The 27,439-nt window shown below is 41.8% G+C and overlaps 1 protein-coding gene across 1 annotated transcript in view; it reads left to right on the top strand.

The window, feature by feature from the left end:
• Window positions 1-18,424, top strand: part of smarca2 (SWI/SNF related BAF chromatin remodeling complex subunit ATPase 2) — a 60,850-nt gene extending 42,426 nt beyond the window's left edge. Inside the window, exons 28-35 of the mRNA XM_080530683.1 lie at window positions 1,216-1,293; window positions 1,861-2,079; window positions 3,851-4,071; window positions 6,596-6,701; window positions 12,333-12,434; window positions 12,647-12,791; window positions 13,241-13,383; window positions 16,735-18,424. Of these exons, the coding sequence (XP_080386809.1) occupies window positions 1,216-1,293; window positions 1,861-2,079; window positions 3,851-4,071; window positions 6,596-6,701; window positions 12,333-12,434; window positions 12,647-12,791; window positions 13,241-13,383; window positions 16,735-16,770 (1,050 nt within the window). The 3' untranslated portion in view covers window positions 16,771-18,424. The remainder of the gene's footprint in view (window positions 1-1,215; window positions 1,294-1,860; window positions 2,080-3,850; window positions 4,072-6,595; window positions 6,702-12,332; window positions 12,435-12,646; window positions 12,792-13,240; window positions 13,384-16,734) is intronic.
• The last annotated feature ends 9,015 nt before the right edge of the window (window positions 18,425-27,439 follow it).

Genomic DNA, 27,439 nt, shown 5'->3' with positions numbered 1-27,439 from the left:
TGGCTGAGTTTGGTGGGGTCAATGGGTCGCTTCAGGCAGTTACCGCATGCAAAGGATTGTCGACCAAATACTAAACACGAGTACTTTATTTGGGCATTTCATTCATCTGTCTCATCACTTTTGGGTGTGCATAAAACATGTAATTTTGGAATGGTGAAACCAATATGTACATACATACCATTAAATAAATGCTGGTAATCTCTACTTCCACCTCATAGTAAACCTTTTGGATTGTAGAGCCAAAAGAAGAACAAAATGCTTCACTATCCCATTATCTCTGCAGGGCGATATATATATATATATTAATGACCAAAAACTGTTTTACGTGGGAAGTTATGGCATGTCAAAAGACAGGAAATTCAAAATGAGCACCACCACCCATAACTTCACAGATGCACTAACATGGTTTTCCAGCACACAGCTTTGATACCTGTTATAGTGCTGCATGTTGGTCTACTGTACTTCAGACAACATGTACTCACCACTGGGCAGGTTTCTTAGGATTCAAAGCTTCTGTCAAACAGCCTAATTCATAAGGCATAGTCTAACTCATCATAGCCAAGCTCTGATCCACCCACGTCTTGACGCTAACAGCAGGGCAGCACATTCATTGTTGCTTGTTGGCTTGTTGTTGCAGCTGTAGCTAACAGCCCCATATATCTAATATCTAACAGCTTAGAAGGCATTCATCAAAGTACTTAGCATTAACGGTGTCAACAATTGGATACCGCCCAACCCTAATTAGCACGGTGAGCAGACATATTAAATGCCACACAAATTGATGGTCAAACAATTGAGAAATTAGCAACGGTGATTTGTAATTTTCAATGGTAGGCGGCATAACCTAGCCATAACTAGTCTTACACTACCAATATTTGAGTCATGATCAGAGCAAATTAGTGTTGATATTAAGTGAGAGTTTTGATACTGTATAGTGCATGCCCCTGTCATGTTCCCACCATCAGCTGCAACGTTTGCAGGAAAAGTGCTATACAAATAAAACGTTATTATTATTATTATTATTATTATTATTATCAAATCACAATGTCCTAATGTTGGCTATATCAGTCCCTTATGCAGCTGCATAATTCCAATACATTATGACAAGAACTAATTTAGTATAATGCTGATTAAAATATCAAGTATATTTTGATTATAACACTAGCAATACTGTTTGTTTTGTCACTAACATATATGTTCTTCTTTAATATTTAGGAAGAAGATGAAGTGCCTGATGATGAGACCCTCAATCAGATGATCGCCCGAAACGAGGACGAGTTTGAGCTCTTCATGGTAAGTTTGTAACATAAACATCAGCAGAGTATGTTGTCTATACAGTCCATAAATGTAAGTATAGCATGCTGTTTGTACATAAACAATAAAGGTGCAGGGCGCTAGTCTATTGGACATCTGCCATCTTTGGCTGAGATTCAGTTCTGTTCCAAACTTTTCAAATCAACTCCATCCTCACACACAGAGCTTCTTAGCATTTTCAGTATACGAGCTGTGACACCAACGATTCTGTTCCAGTTCTGGCCTTAGACTATTATACCAATTTGCTGTAGGTCAATTCTAGACTTGATGACATTTTCCAGTACCAGTCAACGGTTTGGACATACTTTCCCATTCAATTGAATGGGGAAGTGTGTCCAAAACGTTTGACTGGTACTGTATGTGGTCTAACGTTAAAACACACATTGTCATAGAGTGACTGTTATGCCATTCATTGTACCGTAACTAACTTCTCCTGCAAAATAGAAATCCTACAGTACCCTCTGCACAAGCTACCATGCAACATTCATCAGGATGAAAAAAATATCAAATGAAATAGAAAGTTATTCCCCACCTCCCCCCTCCCAGCGAATGGACCTGGACCGCCGCCGCGAGGACGCGCGGAACCCCAAGCGGAAGCCGCGTCTGATGGAGGAGGACGAGCTGCCCTCCTGGATCATCAAGGACGACGCCGAGGTGGAGCGGCTCACCTTCGAGGACGAGGAAGACAAGATCTTCGGTCGCGGCTCTCGCAGCCGCCGTGACGTGGACTACAGCGACGCCCTGACAGAGAAACAGTGGCTGAGGGTACGGTGGGATCAGAGGCTGAGGGTACGGTGGGATCAGAGGCTCGGTGGGATCAGAGGCTGAGGGTACGGTGGGATCAGAGGCTGAGGGTACGGTGGGATCAGAGGCTGAGGGTACGGTGGGATCAGAGGCTGAGGGTACGGTGGGATCAGAGGCTGAGGGTACGGTGGGATCAGAGGCTGAGGAAAAAGAATGTACAGTACAGTATGTACAGTACCTGTATAATAATACAGGGTGGAAACTGACAAAAGGGTAGGTGGGTGGCTGGGGCAAGCAGAGAGACACTTAACAGGACCCCAATTGAAAAACAGACATCATCACCAGTTCAGTACTAGGTCCATTCTCAGGACAAACAAACACATCCACAGTGCCTCATTAGCTAGCTTGTCACTTCCGGGCTTAGCAACTGCACTGCCCTCAACCACAAAGCGCTACAGATGGTGGAGGATCATCAAAGACCCCAGCCATCCCAACCACAGTCTGTTCCAAATGATGCCATCCAAAAGACGAGGCCTCTTCTGGAGCCTCAGGCCCAAGTCTCAGAGACTATCAAACAGCTACTTCCCCCAGGCGATCAGGCTCTTGAACAAGCCCACTGTAGTCAATTGACTATCTTCCCCTAGCTCACCCCATGTACGTGGACTATAGCAACCCTAAGCTCAAGCCACTTTCCTACTGAACTCTCTATTATCACTAGTGGCACCACTAGTGTAACCGTCTCTTGTCTTACCTGCACTATTGCCACCTTATCTTATACTGTGCATATTATTTTTGGTCATTTATGTCCTGTACTGCTGACACTTTTTATCTTGAATTCTGCTTGATTTATTATGCCCTCTTGTGCTGCAATGCGATGTCGGGATCCGAAGCCTAAGAATTTTACTCTGTTATACTTGTGTAATGTGACGTAACAATGAACTTGAAACTTGACGTGGCACCAACTCCAAATAGATGACAGATTGTCCCCTCAAAGCATTTTTACTAAGAATTATAAAGAAGCTGCGAAGTGTTAGGCGGGAGGCGTTGATTGGTGCAGGTGAGAGACTGAAACAGAGGTGGTACTTTGCACAATGGGCTTAATGTGTTATTGCCTGCACACAGGAAGTGCAATTAGAGGGAGCCAGAGCCTTGTAAATTGCCTGCAGAGACCTGCAGGGGGGATATTGCTATGGTTTTTAAGCCCAGACCATGGAAACAATGCATGTGTATGGAGTTAATCACACACACACACCTAATTATTTCAAGTCACCCAAAACACCCCACCAATGAGACAATGAGACTTCCTTCTGCACAACCTTTCAGAGAGGTTTACGGCCCTTGTTTATAGCACTTATCTTCATATGTTATTAATATAACAATCTATTTTCATTTGAAGGCTTGGGGGTACTAGTTTCTATGGAGACGTACCTCCCAGTGTGCGATCAGGGTTTGCAATCTTTTGGGGTTTGCCATCCATGCAGAAACCATGCAGAGCTGATTGCGGTGTGCCACACATAATATAGTAAGTGAAGTGCCAACGACCAGAACCATAGGGAGAGCAAAGCCAAGGTTTACAAATGTTAATCTTTCTCAGACTTTGTTGTCGCATACTTTCAGAGAGCAACAATGCTGTCTCTACTTCTGACGGTCTGTCTGTAGATGCACACAATAAGTGAAAAGAGGGAAATTCTCCCAAAGCTACAGACAGACCGCCAGATGACATGTCGAGCGCTATCGATCAATATGCTGTGCATCCCATGTAATTGTAAACATGTCTCGTCGGGCCCTGCAGGCCATTGAGGACGGTAACCTGGAGGAGATGGAGGAGGAGATCAGGCTGAAGAAGCGCAAACGCAAGAGACGCGTGGACAAGGACTCAGGAAGGGAAGAGGGGGTCGAGAAGGCCAAGAAGAAACGTGGACGTCCCCCCGCTGAGAAACTCTCCCCCAACCCCCCCAAACTCACCAAGCAGATGAATGCCATCGTGGACACAGTCATCAACTACAGAGACGGGTAAGACGAAGAGATAAATAAATACATTCAAGTGTAGTCTTTATCGAGATCACGGGGAAGCAACTCTGTCCTGAAGAATGTAGTTTTAAAACAGACTTTATTGGACCTCTTGGTTACTTAGGGCAAACCGTTATAATGTGTGCAGTGCACTGAATAAGACATGTTAAAAGCATGTATGACTGCATTATTGTGTCTACTGTATATCAGTCATTTAGCTATAAGTCTTATAATGCACTATGAATGCATTGTAATTGTATGCTTTAAGTATTACCAAACTATTATGTTCGTTTTTACCACGGCATTCTAAAAACTCCTTGTCTTGGCAGTTGTAACCATACCGGGCTGTCACTGTGCTGCTAGTTCAAACAACGCAGTTTATCATACGGGGCCAAATTCAAAAGGAGGAAAGTAAACACAAACAAATAATATTGGTTTATTTGATTGAGGCCAGGGGCCCCCGAGGAGAGGCCCGAGGACCACCGGCGCATAGCAAGCAAGCAAGGGCAAAAAACCTGTACACCGTGTATCCAGGAAAAGTTCCCTGCATATTATCAGCGTACACACTGTCCATACATTATTTAAAGTTATTTCTGCATCGTTCTGGTCCTGGCACTGGTACAGCCTGGTACTTCAGCACCCAGGTACTCTTTCCTGCCAACAGAAGATCTCAAGCGCAGTTATGATGCAACAACACAACAACAATACAACCTGGTGATGGTCCAGGTACAGCCTCGTGCTGGTCCTGGTACTGGTCTAGGTGCTACTGGCAGCTATCAGTGCCCCATCAGCACCCAGGTCCTCTTTCCTGTCAACAGAAGATCTCAAGCGCAATTATGGTGTAACAGCACAGTGGTCCTAGTTCTATAATCTCCAATGTCTCCCTAGTTTCAAAAGGCGAAATTGAATATGTAGGTTTTGAGGTCTCGCTTAAATATTTCATGAGTTTTAGACAACCTCAGGCTCTCAGGTAGGGTGTTCCACAGTCTAGGAGCATATATGATGAAAGCTTACCCTCCATATCTCTTGGTCCTGGCTTCTGGTACTATCAGAAGTTCAGTGCCACTAGACCTTAACTAGACCGTGTCTAGCCGGTGTGTATCTTATGAGCATGTCCATGATGTATTTGGGTGCATGGCAATGGAGTGATTAATAGACTAATAAAAGAGTCTTGAAGTCTATTCTATAACTGATAGGGAGCCAGAGCAGTGAACCAATTTATTCTTCGGTCTGAACGCGCCCGGCTGGTTCAAAATTAGGTTCGGGAACCGGAACTGGCAGGTGTGGGAGGTAGAACAGAGCTTGGGCACGGTTTGTGGTAGCCCCTAATTCCCAAAGACTGCAAATGAGATTGACATACCACAACAGGTCCGTGCGCAAGCTGGATTGTTTGGAAAATATCGTCGTGGGAGCCCCAAGCTATTCCCCATGGGCGACTACAGTCCTGTTGCCATGACAATGGTCCCTTCCATAGTATACCTCACATTAGAGATGTAGAGAACCAATATTTCACTTTACCCCTGTCATCTGGGCTCGGTGAGAGTTTTGTGGAAAAATATTGTGATCGATTGCTCAATAACAAAGTCATTCGACAGACTCTCTCTGTCTGACATTTTGGCTCACTCTGGAATCTTTAGGTTGGTAACATAATCAGCTGATAAATGACACACCAAATGTAATACACTGTTACGAGTGATAAGCATTAGCCATTAACCTCGAAGATCAAAGGAACATCGTCATGTGCATATTTGTAATGAGGTCTCTCACTGGGCCTCATTTAGCAATCGTGCGTAAGCTTGGGTTTGCTTTTAAATCATGAGTCAGAAAAAATTCAAGAACTTTTCAGCATTCTTCAATTTCTTCTTAGATGAAATATGTTCTTCAGATAATACATTTACTTCAGTTACGCCAATGCTTCAGACCACTTGTACTAACTTTGATTGATGCATTGAGTTATTTTAGTTCACAACATTCTGTAAGTGAAACAGAATTATACAATAACTTTTTTAACAACCATTGAACTGTGAACATATTTGATTACTTATTGATTGAAGCAAATGAAAAGCATATATATATATATATATATATATATATATATATATATACACACACAGTATATAGGCTTTTGTATCATACTTTGCTTCAATCAATAAGTAATCAAGGATGTTCACAGTTCAATGGTTGTTAAAAGTTATTGTTATTATATATGTATGTACATATACAGTGGCAAGAAAAAGTAAGTGAACCCATTGGAATTACTTGCATTTATGTATACATAAATTACCTGCATTTATGTCTTAAAATATGGTCTGATCTTCATCTAAGTTACAATAATGAACAAACGCAATCTGTTTTAACTAATAACACACACATTATTTGATTGTTCTTGTCCATATTGAATACATCATAAAAAAATTCACAGTGTAGGTTGGAAAAAGTATGAGAATCCCTAGGCTAATGCTAACCGGTCCGATGTGGAGACTTAAAATGGCCTAAAACTGCCTCTTTTTACCTTCTTGGTCTTAAGGTCAAGCAGACAGCTCAGCGAGGTCTTTGTCCAGCTGCCATCGCGGAAGGAGCTACCAGAATACTACGAGCTCATCAGGAAGCCTGTGGACTTCAAGAAGATCAAGGTACAGCTGCACCAACCTACAGTATTTAGAAGGACCAGACCTGTTTGAAATCATTGAAAATGCTCGTGCTGTGCTTGACTGAGTTTGCCTGCCACCATGGTGACAATGGAATAGTCTTAATATTGCAAATCTCTCCCATCTGGCACTCCAAGCAGGCTCAAGCAGACACTCATAAAGTATATATAAATACTATTTCAACCAAAGTTTGATCAGATTCATTTATTTTTACACTGATATTTAGCAGACACCTTTATCCAAAGCGACTTACAACAGTAAGTCAGAGCCTTGTACATTTGTCTAAAGTAAGTGAATCATCTATAAATCAGTCATCATAAGAAACAAATCTATGCTAGGACCAGGGACCATTGGCAGTGTCAATGCTAGAAGCTTTTTTTTTTTTTTTTACAGTAGCAGTGTTTCCTCCAGGATTTTTCAAATTAGTGGCGGAGCGGTATTTTTTCTCGTGCACGCGCATAAAACGCGCACTGGCGCTCAAAACAAAGACGTAATTTCACCCAAAACTAGAGGGTGGCAACACATATATTTTTTTTAATAGCGGTTGAGTCATTAAAGCCGAGCAGGTGATTTTATATAGAAGGTGATCAAATACCAATATATCCTACAGCTGCAGCGGAACATGCGGAACACGCATGACACACACACACACACAGAAAGATCATCAGCTCATCGAATATGAAGTACACAAGAGTAGAGTACACATGGAACCCGGGAACGCGCATACAGCACTGAACAACATCCGTAGAATATAAACTTGTGACTGACAGTCACATACATACATACATATGTAGCCGTACAGGTTATACTAGGACCCTTGAGTTACACAGCAAGAGGAGGCGATATATATTCCAACAATACTTTAACAATTTATTTAAAACACATGCACCATGATCAGGATGAGTAATATCAAAAGTATAAAATCAGTCTCTAATGGCGCTTTTCCACTACAGGGCCAGCCCGGGTCAGCCCAGGCTGGCCCTGTTCTTTGGCGCTTTTCCATTTGTCGGCTCGGGTCAGCACGGCACGGCACGGTAAAATAGTTCTTGTTCGGGATGGGTAGCGAAAGTTGGGGAAAGGTACTTTTTTGCCAGGCTGCGTGTGACGTGTGACGCTGCACACCGTTGATTGGTCAATGGAAATCGTCATCCCATGTTCATAGATTTCTTCTCTAACCGCCATCTTTAAATACCACAACAGATTTCGCTCTCGGAAAATGTCACTAACTGTTTCTGTAATAACTTATTAATAAAGATTAGAATAATTATGCTAACCATCGTATTATCTTAGTTTAATGTCATTTCAATGCATCCCAGAACTTTTATTTACAACAAGCATAACAAAAAAATTGCTATTATGGCGATGTCCTGTGCCTATGCTGTTCCTCAGTCCAGCGGCAGTCAAATGCTGGTAGATTCACGTCTTGCTCCCTTTAACACATGTCGGCGTTTCCCTGGTTGCGAGATCTAAACTACTAGAACTGAAAGCGGCAGGTAACAGGCACATAACATCCATATGCTGTATATATAAATAAATATATTTGACTACCAGCAAGACACCGGAGCACTCGTATCCATAACAAATGCGGCGATTGTATGAGCCCCGCGTCAGTCAGCCTAGATAGGACTTTCCGTTCAATGGAGTAAGCATGATACTCGCGAGTTCATCTCGCTTTTCCCCCCGTTGATGTATTAAACAATCTAAGCAATCTAATCAGAGCAGTTGTTATTGTGTAATATTATTGATGGATGTGCCATTTTTGATGGAGAGCAGTGAGTGGATGACTTGATGTGAGCATGTATTTGACTAATGCCGATAGATTCGCGTCTTGCTCCGAAACCGTAGCTGTCTACAGCGGATTCTACAGCGTTCATTCAAACTACCGTAATTCATGAACTATATGCCCAATCTAAAAAATTCTAACAGTTTCTGAAAGCAGAGAAGTTGCACTTTTTGAACAGTTGAACTTTTTTAGGCTTATTACGGTAGTTCACCAACAAAAAAAGCACAGTGCTCAACGTGTCAGGAGAAATAAAAATAGAATCGTGTCGGCATTTCATGTCGGCATTTCCCTGGTTGCGAGATCTAAACTAGTCTACTAGAACTGAAAGCGGCAAGTAACAGGCACTTAACGTTACATGTTGTAAGGCTGATCTGTGCATGATAGTGCTGCATTTTGACATAATTCTTATCGCATTTCCCCCCGCTGATCTGTATAGCGGGGGGGGTAACTCCTCCTACAGTCCCGGGTCGCTCAGTATAATGGAGAAGCGTTTCTGAAAGTACGGCACGGCTCGGATACAAATGCGGCCCGGTTCGGGTCGGTAGTGGAAAAGCGCCATAAGGCAGAGTGGTCAGGCGGCACCAGTCACAGCCACCATACTTTGGTGGGACAACAATAAGCTAGGCCCAGTTGGGCTCCCCCTGGTGGAGAGTCCGAATAGTGCTGCTCTAAATGTACACAGCACGCAATAAACAGCCACACCGTATCAATGTAAACACACTGCAAAACCGTACCACTGCAACTGCACTGCAAACATATCACTGCAAAATCAAGTATGGGGTAGGCTATACCCAATAAGGCATGCGAAAAACGACACACTGCAGCTGGCTCTACTGGTCCTGAAACTACACTATTATCTCCAAGCGGGCAGCCGAGACTAGGCTTCTAACCGGAACTCTGTTACAAATGCTATTACGACTAAAACTACTGAACCTGGTGGTGAGGAGCGTTTGAATGGATAACGCCGCCCTCTCAAGGCCCAACCCACAGTCTCGTCCAATCGGGGGAGGAGTGAGAGAGAATCCCAGCACGTCAGTGTTAGTGACGTCGCTCAGTCCTGCGACTCTCGGGGGAAGTCCAGGGAGCGGGGCGTTCGTGATAGGCGTCGGTAGATAGATGTTGGTCGTTCCCGAAATCCTCAATCGTCGCTCGGCGCTCCGCGATGGTTGGCTGGTCCAGTGTGCTGCGGGTAGGGGGAGGGGAAGGCAGAATCAGCCGCCAGACACATGCAATAAGCCGACAAACACTGGCGTTGCTCAAACCACACACAAGCAATGGTTGTCGGACTTCCCTTTGCTGTGATGATTTGAGGGCGTTGTATGTTAGTCTCTCGCCGATCTCCACGCTGCCTGGTCGGCTGGCCCAGTCCGGTGCGCGCTGTGGTTCAGGAGGGAGAAGGATAAAATCAGTCGCCAGACACACACAAAAGGGAAAACCTGCGTTGCTCAACTCACACACAGGCAAGGGTAGTACGACTTCCCTTTACTGTGATGAATTGAGGGCGTTGTATAAAATCTCTCGTATGGTGTGGAATCGTCGGTCCGTTCCCGTCATTCGAGCCCTCGATGTCGCCGGTGCGTGGAAGGAAAGTCGGTTTCCGTGTAGAACGGAAGCACCGGCATTTATACTCTCACAATCATGGGAGCGATTGTAATTGAGAACACCTGTGGAGAAGCAGATAGACGTACACACAAACATTCATTCACACCACTCCACCCTGACACGCCCACTCATTCATACCTGTCATTCCACCCCGCTTCACATACACACACACACACACACACACACACAATGAAAGATCATCAGCTCATCAATACGAAGTAGGCCTACATGAGAGTACACGCACAAAACCGGCTAACGTTACTCATTAACTGTTTACACAAGTAAGATCACAGTGTGACTTTTCAGATGGAGCATTCGGTAAACAACAACAGCAAGGTAATGCTATCAGTTGAGTTAAAGAAAACCAACTCTTACCTTTGAGGACACCAACATGAGCCCTGCTTACCCGTACCTCCGCCGTTCTGTTCGTGGTGATTTTAGAGGCAATAGATTATTTTTGCCCCGCGCATATTGCTATGAATAGTTCGAAGCTAGCGTTAGGTGCGAGAATGCTCGGTTAACCCATTAGCGGGAACATTATTTGTTTCACAAAATAGGCTGATTTAATTGACCATGAACATCAGAGACATACATTACGAATGTTCATTTAAAATACTCTATACTGAGCACTGGTATAAGAACATGAACCAGAGAACAGCAGTAAATGCAATAACCCACAGTCGTCGCTGATGATGTTGCATTTTCGATTAGGATACGTTTACGGGATTAAAGGGACCGGCGACGGGCGAAGAGAGAGAGAGAGGAGAGTGATTTCCTGAAATCCAAATGTCCCGCTAAATTCGGACCAATCACAAAACTGTTTTGAAAGTGCGTCGCCTCATGCCGCGCGCCTGTTGAGAGCGATTCAGTCTCGATTGCAGTGCGAACACAAACGACGAGGTTAATTGCAACATTGTAACATATTGTAACTAACTACGCCCTAAATCGTAACGAAATGTAGGTCTGGAAGCGGCCTAAATCTAGCTTCAATCTGCTTTTTTTCTGTTCTCCGGTCATAATAACTCGCTGCCTTTCTGCGCAGCCTGAATCAAAGTGGACTGTCTGAATCAATTAGTGGCGGAGGAAATTCATTAGTTTATGCATATAGAGGAAACACTGAGTAGAGAAACTGTAACTGTGAGGGACAGTCAAAATGTAGCCTGAATAGATGGGTTTTCAGTCTACAAAGCCATGCCTACGCCCTGCACACGGCCCTTTCCCACCTGGACAAGAGGGACACCTATGTGAGAATGCTGTTCATCGACTACAGCTCAGCATTCAACACCATTGTCCCCTTCGAGCTCATCACCAAGGTCAGGGACCTGGGTCTCAACACCCAGAATAATTGGATCCTACTTGTCCTGACAAGTAGACCCCAGGTGGTGATGGTAGGCAGTATCACCTCATCCACTGTGACTCTCAACACAGGGGCCCCCCAGGGCTGCTTGCTCAGCCCCCTACTGTACTCCTTGTTCACCCACGACTGTGTGGCCACACACACCTCCAGTTCCATCATAAAGTTTGCTGATGGCACCACTACAACTTGTTCTTCCTGAATATCAGCAAAACTAAACAGCTGATAGTGGACTTTAGGTGGAAGAGGGGGGGGGAGAAGAGATGGTGGTCAAGAGATGGTGGTATATAAAGTTGCAAACGGTCTGAAACTTTCCAGTACATTTTCTGGTGAATTTTTAAAAACTTGTTTAACTGTTATGCCTTGGAATTTTGAAAAAAAAACAGCTCATAACAGTGAACCCTTTTGTGGGATACACATAAGGCATATGCAAAGGTCTCTTGGCATATTTTGGTTAAACTAGGCCTATCCCCAATTCAATGGAATTGCAACCCTCTGTCCATTTTTGTCTAAGGTTAGGGTTAGGGTTAGGGTATAAGAAAGCAAAACGTCAAAAATCTGTAAATGACAGAGAATAGTTGGTTAACGGAATACCTGTCACATTCAAGCAATGTATTTTAGAAATGAATTGCCAACAGTAATTAGCAGATGATATTCCTGTGTAATGCACCTTTAATGTGTTGTCTCCGGACAAAATGATGTATTTGTCATTGTATTGAGTGTATTCAAGATAAGTGCAACATGAGTTTTATTTATCATGTGGCCAAAAAGTAATCTCTCGTTTCCCCTGTCTGACTGTTGTGTCATTTCACAGCAGTAATACTTTAGCAGTATAGGAAGTGAGTTTGACTGGAGAGTGTGCCGTGTTGTTTGCCAGGAACGTGTCCGTAGCCACAAGTACAGAAGTGTGGGGGACCTGGAGAAGGACGTCATGCTCCTCTGTCACAACGCCCAGGCCTTCAACCTGGAAGGCTCTCAGGTCAGTCAGCTGACCTCTCCTCCCCACCCTCATTCTTCCTCTCCCCCTTTCTCCCCTCCCCTCTCTTTCCCTACTTTCTGCTCCTCCCCATCTCTCCTCCCTCCTCCCCTCGCCTCCCCTCCACTCCTCTCTTACTGCACAAACACATCTGATTCAACTTATCAAGGTGATTACAGTGACACAACTGTATTGCTCGGTGCTGTTTGTCATAGATCTACGAGGACTCCATCGTGCTCCAGTCAGTGTTTAAGAGTGCCAGACAGAGGATCTCCAAAGAGGAGGAGAGTGAGGAAGACAGTGATGATGATGATGATGATGAAGAAGATGATGAGGAGGAGGAGGAGTCCGAAGTGGAGAGTAAGATGTTATCGCTCGCTCTCTCTCTCTCTCTCTCTCTCTCTCTCTCTCTCTCTCTCTCTCTCTCTCTCTCTCTCTCTCTCTCTCTCTCTCTCTCTTCTCTCTCTCTCTCTCTCTCTCTCTCTCTCTCTCTCTCTCTCAATCTTGACAACACCCTGCACAATCAGAGATCTCAGATCATCCAATTAAGAAATACACTTCATCTCTGTGAACGTCTACTTGACTTGTGTATTGAGTGTTTTTATTTTGTGTATAACCAATTAATACATTGATTTTATTTTCATACATTGAAAGAAATTCTCATAGGGAAATGTTCAATAAGAATTCGGGTACAGGTTTCTATTGTAGAAGTTGCCCTTGTTCTTGGATCAGGATAGGGATCAGGATCAGGAATCTGACCGCAGTGTCTAGGGTCAACCTCATCCTGTCTCCTCTTGTCCGTGGTGCAGCCAAGGCGGTGCGGGTGAAGATCAAGCTGGGCAAGACGGTGGAGCGCAGCTCTCACCACGACAAAGGCAAGAAGAGACAGAGCCGTGGGAAGGCAAAGCCCGTCGTCAGTGACGACGACAGCAACGACGACCCTGAGGACAATGTAGGTCTGCTAGAGGTGTGATCAATGACACAGCTGTCACCTCTGTCAGCTCTGTCACTGAAACACTGATTTACTCTCCATCCCTTCCCTTCTCTTTCTCTCCCTAAACCTTCATTGATTCACTGGGCGTGGGGAGCCACAGAATGGGCTATCCTTTGGTCCTCTTGTTTAGAATTAAAATGCTCAAAAAGAAGCAAGAAGTAGCTTTTTTTCTTAACACAATTTCTTAAGATATCAGACTCAGATATTGATTGGGGATTGACGCATGTATATTTGATTGAAAGTGAAAATTTTTGATTGACAGTTGGTCTCGTTAGCCTTTCGTTCCGAGGTTCAAGTTTTTTTTTAGCTGGATGTAATGTTGACCATAAGTCTACAGTATCTCATGTGGATTTATGCAGCATTTCTGTTTCCAGTTGGATGCTATTACATTTTTGGTGAGTTACTTTGAAGCTAGCTTTTTAAAATTGTTAGCAACTTTACTAAGACAAGTTAGCCAACAGGTTGTTCTTCTAGCTTGCAGAATACAGCACTGTGCTAGCTCAAATAATAACAGGATCTAACTTTAGTTACATCATTTTCTCACCTTGTATTCTGAACAGTCTAAACAGATTCTAAATGGCCATTTTCATAGAGTCTCATCTACCGAGCTGACAATGCGTGCACTGCTAGTGCTGGCTAAAATGGGAGGGATGTCAAATCTAAACAAATGATATAATTGTTTTATTTGATTTGACTTTTACTCCCCAGAGCATTAGCACTCGATTACTAACTAGATTACTGGATAAAGAGTACTGGATTTCTTATTTCATATTTGGGTGATTTGATCTGGTGAAGCCAAAATGCAAACCAAAATGAAGATTTTCACTTAAATTTTTAGTGGCCATTAAGCTCCTTTGATGAGTGGAATCTGGTGTGGTAGTGCTGGGCAGGAACAAAAGCCTGCACACCCTTTGGCTGTTGATGCTCAGGACCATTGTTGGAGAACAATGCAGTAAAGATAGTGTCATCAGAAGCCATGGGAGGAAGGTGGATCTTGAGTAGCTAGGGTGAAGTGGTACTCATTCTTGGTTCTTCAGCTTTGATGGTCTCTGTCTCTGTTTTGTTGTCTGCTATGCTGCAGTTCAAGAGGGAAAAGTAAGTACTGCTATCGACCAGTGTTGCCACAGTTACTTTGAAAAAGTATTCTGATTACTGATTACTGATTACTCCTTTAAAAAGTAATCTAGTTACTTTACTGATTACTTGATTTTAAAAGTAACTAAGTTAGATTACTAGTTACTTTTTTAGTTACTATTGGCAGCTGCCTAGGCACCCGACCCCCCCCCCCGCAGCATAAAAATGAAAACTGGTTTTGCCAAAACTCACTTTATTTTAACAGTAACTTAAATTACATAATTAAACTTTAAACAATAACTTAAAACAACAAAATAAAGAGTCTTTCTTTGCCTCACCCAACATAAATACTTGTTTTTAAACAATAAAATAAATATAATCTTTATTTAACAGTAACTAGCAAGGAGTGGTTTCACAAAACCTAAAACCTACCCTGACCATTCAGGCTTTTACCACAGGACAATATTTTCTTGCCAGCACAGAGTGTACAACGAACATTTATGTTCTTGTCATCCTTTGCTGACACAAACTCAAAATAATCCTTATATTTCCAGCTATTTAACGCATATCTCTGTTCTCGCTCCATTCTTCTGTTTACACTGTGCAATCAGCGTGGTGATACACGTGAGCGATTCTGCTGCAACCTCGTGTTGAAAACGTGAGCACTGACGTCACTTCCCAAGACACGAGAAAAGCAAACAAATGTTTGTTTACTATCGAACATTACAAAGAAATACTGCATTTAGCCTAAGTTATGAGGTAGTAACGCAATAGTAACGCACAGTCACTTGAATAAGTAACTTTAATCCGATTACTGATTTGGAAATAGTATCGCGTTAGAATACTCGTTACTGAAAAAAGTATTCAGATTAGAGTAACGCGTTACTTAGTAACGCGTTACCGGCATCACTGCTATCGACGCAGTCCTCTTCTTCTCCCACCTGAGGATTGTGTTACTATTTTCAAAGGATTTGTTCAAGCACTTCTTGGCCCTTTTTTGAGACCATAATAAGCCAGTCTACAGTCTACTGTAGCTTTCATATAACCTCCACCCTAGTTTTGGTTATTGGTAGGGGTGTAACTATACACATATTTGTACCGAGAATGTTCGGTACGGGTCCTTCGGTTTGGTTCGTGTGTGCAGCATTCTGAATGCAGCATTCTTTTACCCACTGAACTTCTTTGTGTGTTGAAGTAATCTCACCAGTACGCATGCGCACACACGCCACAGAGAGATTGTTAGTAATTTAGCAGTCGTTATGGCGAACGCACATAAACTAGACAGGTTGAAGTTCCTCCAGCATCCCTTAAATCTCCTGTTTGGGAAAATTATGGTTTCTCAGTTACCTACAATGACGATGGACAAAGACAGGTGGATCAGACCAAAGCTATATGCCGGCTTGTTCAACTGCGATCGGGTATGCAGCTGGCTGTACGTCGAACTTGCTCACTCATTTGAGTCATTATCTTTTTATATATATTTGTTATTGGAGAAGGGCATACAAGTCAGGTACAAGAATATACAAATGCAAAATATCCAATTGACTTAAAAACCCCGAAATAAACGTTTATTTTTCTTTATCCCCCATTTGGTGTTCGAGCAGTGAACTAGAACACCTTTTCTTTTTTTTTTGTTTACCCCTAAACACCCACCCAGCCCAGACTCTCGATTTGAGTCATTATCACCCGAATGTGAACATCACAGGTACAAGAAAAAAGTGTCATTTAAGCAGCCTCTCAATTCACACCGGGCCTAAGCAATAACAAACGCCATAGGTGTTTTTATAGCAGCGGACCAGTCTCCGTTGTCGAGAACACAGGTTTTAAACATATGTTGAAAGTAATCAAGCCTCGTTATGTAGTTCCTTCCCGTCCGCCTTTCAGCCAGCAAATCATACCAGTCCTTTATAAACAAGCACAAACTACAGTTGTCCACGACTTCAAGGCACCTGCTTTCTTAATTAAGAAAGGAAGACACACTGTTTGTTCAGTAAACCACTGTTTAATAATAATGAAAGAAAAAAGTATATATATATATATGTTTCTGAATTTTTACCCCGCTGTACCGAAAACGTACCAAACCGTGACTTAAAAACCGCGGTATGTACCGAACCGAATTTTTTGTGTGTATCGTTACACCCCTAGTTATTGGGGGTATTGATTGCTCAAGTGATTTGACTGCCCAGCTGGGTCCCCTGTTGATGACATCACAGCGCTGTGTCTCATCTGTCACAGGAGCAGTCTGAGGGGAGCAGGAGTGATGATGAGTGAGGAAGAGGAGAGCTGATGCACTTATTTTAAAACCATATCCTTTCTTTTCTTTCTGCAGTATGTGTTGGTGTTTTCTCCCAATGCTTTACCCATCAGCTTTGTCAACTGTGATTTTTTTAACCTGTTAGTACTGCGAAACCCCTGCAATAGAACGACAACAAGGGGTTTTCTATGGCAATATACTTTGTTTACCTGCATATTTTTAAGATTGAACATTACGGAGAACCTATATTTTATGCTTGTACATTTTATAACTGTTTGCTAAAAAATAGATTTGAAACCAATTCTAAACTGAAAAAAAATGTTTAAAGAAAATGTGTCTTTGGAAATGCTTTGTGTTGTTTTTTAAAATTGTTTATATAATATAATTGCAATATAGAGGCAGCAAATCATATATAATAAGTCCTTGTATTTCACATTACCCAGTCCCACCATACTTATCAAATTGGGATCTTTCACGCCAATACAGTGTATATTTCATTTTGATTTTGGGACTTTCTAACAGTATACTTTGTCTGTCACTGCAAATAACCATTAATAGTCTTACCTTACAGTATGTATTTGTTTAGCCCCCTATAGATGAGAGGTAGATTTTCAAATGATCACCAAGTCAGTCTGATTTTGTCAACTTCTAAGTGAACAACTTATTTCATTATCACCAGCCATTGTTGCCGTAAACAGAGTTAGTTTAAGATCTATAGACCATTTTAAGGGTACTGTCTAAATCAAGTTTTATCCCACGATTACAAAATGTTCAAGGATGTCACAGGTTCTACAGTTCATCCTGCTAAGATTAGGAGAGTCCTGAATGAAATCTAGGATTAAAGGGGCATTCCACAAACATTTAACATAAATTGAACATTTAGTGTGTTGTTCACTATTAGAGTTTCGTTTGTTTTGACATGCCTAAGCCTCCCTTTGAAGCAACTGTAGTCAGAGCAGTAGCCACTTATGAAGATGAATGAGAAAACATTTTCCTGCAATGTCTATCTATTCAAAATCTTACCGACTGGTATTTTTTTGTACGCTTAGTCCACAGCTGTCAAGGCATAAGGCTTTGCTTTGATCAAACAATTCTGATAAAGAACAACATATGTAATTGTCGACTTTGGCGGAATGCCCCTTTAAGAGGCTATGGAGGACCTACCCAGTGATTCTGACAAGAGATCCATCTCAAAGCCAAAACAGACGTCTCAGAGCATGTCTGTTGAAATGTCGGCTATCTTACAATCAGATCTGTATGTCTGCCTTGCAGCCATGGACATTTTAAAGCAGATTTTTAAGGATGCAATGTTTTAAATTGTTTGAATGTTTTGAAAAGAGAAATGTATTATTTGCTATTACCATGCAGTATATTGATTTCATGCTTATGGATTGAGGTGCTGTGCTTTATTTCTGCACTTTTCGTCAACAGATCAGTAACACTTAACAGTATACTTTTTAGGGGTTTGTAAAGCGTTTTTGTAATTTCTTTATAGATAGTTATATAAACGGGGGAATGTGTATGTTCTTTTTGGCACATCCTTATCTGACATCGATGTTGACATTTTACACACATATATTTTTGTATGTGTGATTTGTGCTCGTCAACTCCCCTTGAGTGTGACTTAATCTTTGCTTTCTTTGCACAGTCTTTGTGGTTGTATCTCATAGCCCAGGGCAAATAAAAGCGTCATCGTTTTTAATCACTTGCTTTTTGCCTGTGTCCTTCTTTAACTTAGTAAAACACGTTACTTAAAGGCACAATCTGAGATTTGTTCTGCTATGTAATGGTTATTTCAACAGTATCTTGCATCTGGAGTTCTGTCTACTAATTTGATAGTGGTCACATTTCCCCTGCCAACCGCTCAAATTCATACCAAAACAAATGGTGGGCCAGCCATTTGTCTGATAAACAAATTAAGGATTGCACCTTTAAAAATGAATCTTGTTAAAATAAAAATCTTATGTCAAATGGCTGAAGTCTGAAGTATTACAATGATCATTCCAAATATTGCAATGGAACAGACATCTCATCATAAGTCGTTAATGATATTTCACACAACACAAGCTTAATGTTTGCAAGATATTGATGGCTAGTCTACGAACTAATAATGTAATAACTCGTAATAGAGTGTGTGTAGCTCGCCATCTAAACATAATATGTTATATCTCTCCAGTAGTGGAGATTCATAGCCGGCAAATGAGGAGCACAGTACATCCCACATAATCCAGACGTGTGTGTGTGTAACTTAAAAAACATATTTGTTTTTATTTAATTTCCATGGTTAAACCGGAAGGTCACCTCAGCTACCAGGAATAAGAATTGATACGAACTGAAGAGTAGAACAGTTAATAGATAATCCAATCTCAAAATGAGCATTGAATAAATAACTTGTCAATAGTTAACCAAAACATGTGTTTTCATACTCCATTTAATATATTTTGATCTAATTGATCCTATCAGAGATGCAACTGCATTACAGGACCAGGTTACCTAACATTGTGTACCATTTCACAGGGACATTTGTCGAAATTAAAAAATATTTTAAATAACAATACTACTACTACTACTACTAATACTGTTGAAGTAGTAAAAGTAGTTTCTAAAAGTATATAAAAGTTCAAAAGATAAGAAATAAATGATACTTAACTAATATACTTTCCAGGGATGACAATAAAGTGTTCTTTATTTAAGTATTATTATTATTTAAGTATATTTTTATTCAAAGCATCTTATATTACAGAGAGTGCGTACATGTTTCTGTGTGTGTGTATATATATATATATATATATATATATATATATATATATATATATATATATATATATATATATATATAATCTTATATTACAGAGAGTGCGTACATGTTTCTGTGTGTGTATATATATATATATATATATATATATATATATATATATATATATATATATATATATATATATACTGTATATGGTCCCAGTGGGGATCGAACCCCCAGCCTAAGCATTGCTAGCACCATGCTCTACCAACTGAGCCACAATACATTTGAAATACAGGTAATTATGAATACACTCGAAACATACTTTTCTTGATCCAGTGTATCCTCTTCAGCACAGTATCCTAACTTGTCGTCCTCCTCAGCACCAGGTGGGTTGTCGACTAGAGGGACCCCTCCTCTGACTGTAGTACCCTGAATCCTAACACTTGAGGGCAGTAGAGGGGCCCTGAAACAGCTGGAATGGGAGATCAAAACATCTTTCATTTTTGTATTTCAGCCATTTTAAACGGAGCTATACTAAGCTGATTCCACTGAAGAGCACACATCCATTGGGCCCTGTTTGTCTTGCTCTTTGATGTTCAGAGCTATTTAGATAGGGCTAAGCCTGTGAAGAAAGAGATAAATTGGACGTTAATCCTTGTCTGAGAGCCAGAGATGTCAGCTGGAAATAGTCAGGTGCCAGTGCAATTTCTGCTATTCTTCTGTAGCTTTTGTCAACGGGCCCCACCATCATCACATTCTACGAGCGGCGATAGCGTGGGCCCTCACAACCCCGCACCGATTCAAGGAATTCCTCTCAGAACCCTAGTTGAAATGAGTCATGTATGATTAAATGAAAGGGCCAGGTGCTCTCTATTATTAGAGAGCCTAGTGATCTAGTGTTGTATCGCGTTAACTTTAGTAGGGGCCAACCGGCCCTATGAATACTGACTCTTGCACCACTTAAAAGGACTTGCGGGAAGAGGCATTGTCCCGCTTCAGATTCCCGGGTTCGCTATCGGTTTAACGCATGATTGAGAAAGGCTCACTTCCATACTGTACTGAGCCCTCTCATTCTCCCAAGCAATGCCAAAAACAATAATGGTCCAAAGCATGAGAGAATGGTTTTCCGTGACTTTTGACGACAAAGTATTCAATTGCTACAGATAAGGATTTTTCTGCAGACAAGTCTATCAGAAGTGTTTGCAGAGCAGCAGCAGCAGGGAATTGACAATTGATTTTGAAAAACAGCATGGTGCTGACATCCTGTCTGAGAGGTCAAACACAATTCAACTTCTACTGAATTCAATGAGATTTCTATCCTAATTAGTTCCCCTGATAATAAGAACTATAGAGGCAGTACATGATGACATGATTATATAAAAACAGAAACAGAATCTCCATTACCTCGGGCATTTGTGCTTCTGTAGCCTCTGAGGAGCCACCTCTGCGTGGTGGAGGCATGGTGTTGAATCCATCACCCACCCTATTGTATAACATGAAAGGTTCATTCCTTATCGGTCTTTAAATGAGATTCATGGAGATTCTCACCACGCTTTTGACTGTCACCTCAAAATCGGTCTCAAAGCAGACTGTCACATTAAAACAGTCAACAGCAGTTTTATTATGGGAGTATTACATCTCGTCAGTACCAAGCCATATCTCCTTTGGCAGGTTTTTAGGAGAACCAACAAACGTTGTATACAGTACATCACTTGAGGATGGTATTCATGCACTGTTAGGCATGATGATAATGTTTGTGTCCGCCCATAGCAGTGATTGGCCAGTCCCTTTATTGTCTTTGACAGCACATGTCACTCCAACCAGAACAGTGCAGGAAGGCAGCCAGTAGTGGTAATGTGGCTATCATGTGGCCATGCACTTTTGCTTGTTTTGAATGCACCCACCATCTAATTGAGCCTAAGTGTATGTGACAGGCAGTATACAGATACATGCTGCTACTTCTGCATCTGCTATGAGAGAGGAGAGGATTGAGGCAATGTGGAACAGACTACTTGACAGGAAAGGTTTCACTATCAAGTTGTTTTTATGAAAAAAACATTCAAAGCATGAATTTATGATTTATGATGATCTCTTTCTTTCTGAAACGGTTTGCCTTGAATATTACGGTGGTCACGGTGGGTCATAGCAATGCTTGTCTTAAGTAACATGACCATTTACAATCTGTTCCTGGCATTTTGGAATGGATATGTACAGTATATGGGACATATGGAACACATGGATCTAAACCTCTGTTTCTGGTTGCACTGACCACCATTTGTGATGTTTAATTTGGTTAGATAAGTGTTTTGTAGCATGTTTGTGTGACAACCTTCACTTTGGCTGAATCTCATTACAATAAATACCACAGTATTTGAGAATGGTTGGAACCATAACAGTGCTGATGGATGTGATGTTTAACGACAATATATGGCTTGCCTCTTAATTTTTCATACATGTGGATTTAGTTGTACTTTTTATTGTACTTAGTTGTACAATTATTGTAATTAGTTTCTAAAGGTATTGTTCCCTGTCGTAGTTTCTAAAGGTATTGCTCCCATCGTTGCCTTTCATTTTTGATTTTTTGCCTTTTTAATCAGTGTTGGATTTACTGTAAACCTGTGACACATCACATGGGTCACGTTCATTATCTTATAACGAAAGCAATCGCTTGAAAATGGCACTGTGCCACTTCTCTTTTCTAGTATGGTAACTTGTAGTCCTTGAAAACCACTCAAGTAGACCAACTAAAACATCCCATTGGGATCCTTCAGACATGACAAGTCAAACGTAACTGCTAACATGCCTGATTCTAATAAGAGTGCAGATGAAACATACATCAAGTTTCTGAAAACAGCTCCCTCACTCCAAGCTTAAACCAGTCTCCACCCTGTGTGCTCCGTATTGCCAACTGACGTGACCGTCTCCTAATTACCCGATGGAAACCAGCTATGCCACTGAAAAGCTAGCAATTCAATGGTGCAGGGTGGGGTCATTTGAACTATACAAGTTTACCATCCCAACCTGGTTACACAGATTTAATTGTGTCCTATTAGCAAAATTCACGTTATTCTTATCTAAATTTGACCTTGATGGACTTGGAATAGCCATTAGCAATATAAATAATAAGTCAAGAACACAAATAGAATTTCAACTGAATTCTAGGATGACTGTATTACTGTACGTATCGAACATAGGCTGTTCCTGTTGACAGAGTATAAGCTAAAGCAGTGGTGAAAAACCATTTGTTTCTGTCCAACATCTTTGGAATGGAGTGGAGATAAGTAAAGCCCCCCTGGCTGGTGTTGAATTATATATAACACACTGTACCACTAACTATTGATGATGTCTTGGCACCACCTTACAAGCAATCCTTCAATCTGGGGGACGTGTTGAATATTCTTTGGGCATGTTAATGCTCAATGTTGGTGTTAAGTTAATACAATTAGAGCAGCAATTCCTAGCCATCACAGCTGCATATTTAGATGTAAGTAGTACTATCTATCACAGCTCTGTTCTGTGTGCCGGGGGAGGGCAGGTGGAAAGGCTATGGCTGGATGAACAATCATTGTTATAAGTGTGATTGTAGGCTAAGGGCCATTACAATACACTTGTACAAGGGTCAATCTTCATAAGGACAAACTTATTTATTTATTTGACCTTTATTTAACCAGATAAAATCAGTTGAGAACAAATTCTAATTTTCAATGATGATCTGGCCAATGTGTGAAAAGAGAGCGGGGTGTGTGTGTGTGTGTGTGTGTGTGTGTGTGTGTATGTGTGTGTGTGTGTGTGTGTGGGGGGGGGGGGGCAATCAGCAGGAACAACAGTCAACTGAAGGAGTTGCGGCCGAAAACAGTGCAGGCTTTTGGGATGGTGAGCTTGATGAGATCCCTCGACCTTGAGTGGTAACTGTTGTGAGAGAAGTGCAGGAGAGATGAGAGGTAGAGAGGTGTTTTTCCCAGGATTGTTTTATAGATTAATTGAAGCCAGTGAAGAAGCCGCCTGGTATGGAGGGAGGGCCAGTCAACCAGTTTATAGAGATCACAGTGGTGAGTAGTGAAGGGTGCACCAGTGGCAAAGCGAATGGCTGAGTGGTGGAGTGTGTCAAGTTTCCTGAGGGCACTCTTTGATGCCATTTTATAGATTGTGTCACCGTAGTCCAGCATAGGAAGAATGGTCATCTTCACGAGGGTGTGTTTGGCGGAATGAGTGAAGGATGCCTTGTTGCGAAACAGGAAGCCCAATCTAGCTTTGACTTTAGCCTGAACGTTATTAATGGGAGTTGTTAAAGAAAGAGATGAGTCCAGCCAGAGGCCTAGGTATTTATAGGACATGACAAACTCCAATTCAGAGCCATCGGCAAAGGAGATATTGGGGGGGCTGGGGACATTATTTACCCGGTTGAACAGAATACATTTCGTCTTTTTGGAGTTAAGGAGTAGACGGAGTTTATTGTATAAGATGGTGTCGTCAGCATACAGATGTATCCGGGAACTGCCAGCAGCCTTGGCTGCATCATTGATGTAGATGGAGAACAAGGTTGGGCCCAAGATGGAGCCTTGAGGCACCCCTTTAGAGATGGTAAGTGGTTCCGACACAATGTTTTCAGTCTTCACCTGCTGAACACGGTTAGTAAGACAGCTGGCAAACCAATTGCAACAAGTAGAGGACAGGCCGATGCTGGAGAGCCTATGCAAGAGGATGTTGTGATCGACTGAGTCAAAAGCCTTGGCTAAGTCAATAAAGGCAGCTAAACAGACCTGCTTACTGTCTAAAGCAGTGATGATGTCATCAAGGACCTTCAGGGTGGCTGTAATACACCCATGACCAGGCCGGAACCCAGACTGCAGATCGGACAGGATGTGGTTCGAGTCAATAAAGTGACTTAGCTGTTTATGAACCAGCCTCTCCAGGACTTTGGCCAGGCAAGGCAAGATGGAAATTGGTCTGTAGCAGTTGGGGTCAGAGCTGGAGCTACCTTTGAAGAGGGGGAAGATCATGGCAGATTTCCAGTCAGGAGGGAAGACAGACAGTTGAAGAGACAGGTTAAACAAGCTTGTGATGGGGGCAGCAATAATATGAGCGGCTGCTTTTAGAAACAAGCCCGTCATAGCCAGCAGACTATCTATCACAGCAGACTATCCATCACATAGGACGAACAGACTGAAGGACAGCTTCTACCACAGGGCCGTCCAGGCCCTGAACACAGAAAAGACCTAGGTTCTGGGCCCTGGACAGTCTGGACGGATTGATGGCAGCTGCTGGACTGAAAAAATCAGGTGTAGTGCTGAGGCACAAATATGTACATTTCAAGCCTGCAAACTGCGACACTTTAAATAAATGTGCAATAACACTATTGTGCAATATGACAACCCTAGTCGTCTATCTGTACAGTATAGTATAGTGGATAGTGTACATAGCCTTTATTTATGTAAACCAGCTCCTTCCCTTCTTGTGATTTTTTATAAGTTTTTTTTTTTCTTTCCTAACACCAGGGGAGCCACCCCTCCTAAATTTCGTTGTTTGGTACCTGTACTGTAGCAATGACAATAAAGACCATTCATTCATTCATTCATTCACATAGGATCAAGCCCGTCATAGCCAGCAGACTTGTTTGGATCCAGCTTAGTGAGTTCATTTAGGACTTCTGAGACCAACACTGGCTGAAAGGGGAAGCCGGTGACACTAGATGGGGAAGAAGGAGTGTGTGGTGGGGCAATATTGGGGGCCGGAGCAGAAAGCACATGAGTTCACAAAGTGGTGATTGAAGAGCGAGGCCATGCGAGGCTTATCAATGACAACAATGTCGCCAAATACTATTTATACCGAATATTATTTATACCAACGTATTCATTTATTGTTCATAACAAACATATGAAGCATGTATCACCCCAATAGTAAAGTGATGTGCCAAGCAATACTCATGAATGATTCATAACATATCTATAGAGGTTTTTGGATACCACATAGTAAAGTGACTTTTACTATATATTTACTATAATTCTATATATATGAATACTTCCAAAAGTTAAAAGAAAAAAAGAAAAAGGGTATTAAAGGAGTCAATGAATAACACCAACAAACAAGTTTAACGTTTTTATTTGACAAAAGCTCACTTTGAGACGCAGCCAGCAAAACAGACTGCTGTACAGTATACATATGCAACAAGTGTTAACTTCTAACATCTCTCCTCCATTACTGAACGTATGGAGGATCCATTTCAATAAATTTTCTAAATCAAGCATGGCATCCCATTTGTGGTCGATTCAACGTTGAAAAGACGTCTATGTCAGGGACATATTTGAAAGTAGAAAAGAGTTCTGAGGCTGTTTCAACGGTTCTATTGCAACCCAATTACAACATCTAAGCATACATTAATCCACCCCAATGTCTGACATGTACAGAGTCATGAGTCATCTCAGGAACATATTTCAGTATGATCAGCTTTTTTGTATCCATCACCAACAGATCTCCCTGAAGAGTGCCTAAGGTCTCATTGCGGGTTGACTGTGGATCCTTATTCATGACTACAGCAGCCACATGAACAGAGACAGGAAAATAAAGCAGAAATGTAATGCATTACATTTACATTTTTGGCATTTAGCAGACGCCTTTAACCAAAGCAACTTACAACAAATACATTTCACTAATGTATTAGTCTGTATTAATGCCATGTATTAGTTTGTACTAATGCCCCCAGAAGGGCAACTATGGATGGGTTGTTTAACACAGCCTAGGGTTAAGGTGAAGTATGACAAGGAATTCAGGGATAAATCAATGTCTTGCCGAGGATAAAGCTTGGTGTTTTATTTGTTTATGTCACCACAGCTTCACCACTACCATCTGTGATTGGTGACAGAGGGGTTTGTAGCTGTTGCTCCTCCACCACAAACAACACATCAGCCGTGTCCTCCCAGTGGAGCAGACATAATAAGAGTGCTAAGTTAGGGAGGTTTATGGCCAGGGGTGAATCATAAGTAATCATCTGTTATCTAGGCGCAGGCCTGGAGCCATTGGCAGTCGTCGTGGAATATATATATATATTATTTTGTTTTACACTGGGGAAACAGTACAGGGGAATATTAGATGTCTCAGGAGGGACAGTTCAGGTGTAGCCTGAGGGGATAGGTCTTCAGTCTGCAGCGGAAGATAGGGAGTGACTCTGCAGTCCTGACAGCAGTGCAAAATTAATTTGCTGAGTTATTATTGTATTAATGCAACAGTTCTAGGTGTAGCCTGAAGAGATGGGTCTTCAGTCTGCAGCGGAAGATAGGGAGTGACTCTGCAGTCCTGACAGCAGTACAAAATTAATTTGCTGAGTTATTATTGTATTAATGCAACAGTTCTAGGGGTCTAACAGTCTTATTTCACACTATCATCATACTAACTTCACAAGTCACAGTGATTCCACACCTTATGATTGATCATTGTAGTATTTGACTTGGGTCTGCAGATATGATAGATGATGTCATGGAACTGGAGGGGGACTTCTGTATCTCCAGGCACACATGATGTCAGGCAAGGAAAGGAATACAGCTATCCATCTTGTCATGCTGCCATCAGTGTTGTTGGTAGACTCAATATGACACCACACAACAGGTTGAGACCTTGCTCACAGACACAGATCTGATAACAACCTCAAGCCCTTACCCTCTAGTCTAGCCACCTGCATAGATCTGAGAGGAATAGGTAGGTGTAAATCATATGGCAGTCATTTCATCTAGCTCTCAGAAATTTGAACAAATTCACTAGATATTAGATATAGAGTTACATTTTTGGCATTTAGCAGACGCCTTTATCTGAAGTGACTTACAACAAATACATTAGTCTAAGTATGTGAATCATCTATCTATCAGTCATCATAAGAACAAGTCATCTATCTCTAACCAGGGGCCATTGGCAGTTACAAGAAGAATTACGTTTTGTTATTTTTCGTAGAGAAACAG

This window comes from Nansenia antarctica (genome assembly GCF_963989245.1).
Source record: "Nansenia antarctica genome assembly, chromosome: 5".
NCBI lineage: Eukaryota > Metazoa > Chordata > Actinopteri > Argentiniformes > Microstomatidae > Nansenia > Nansenia antarctica.
This window is presented reverse-complemented; position numbering and strand designations above follow the sequence as displayed.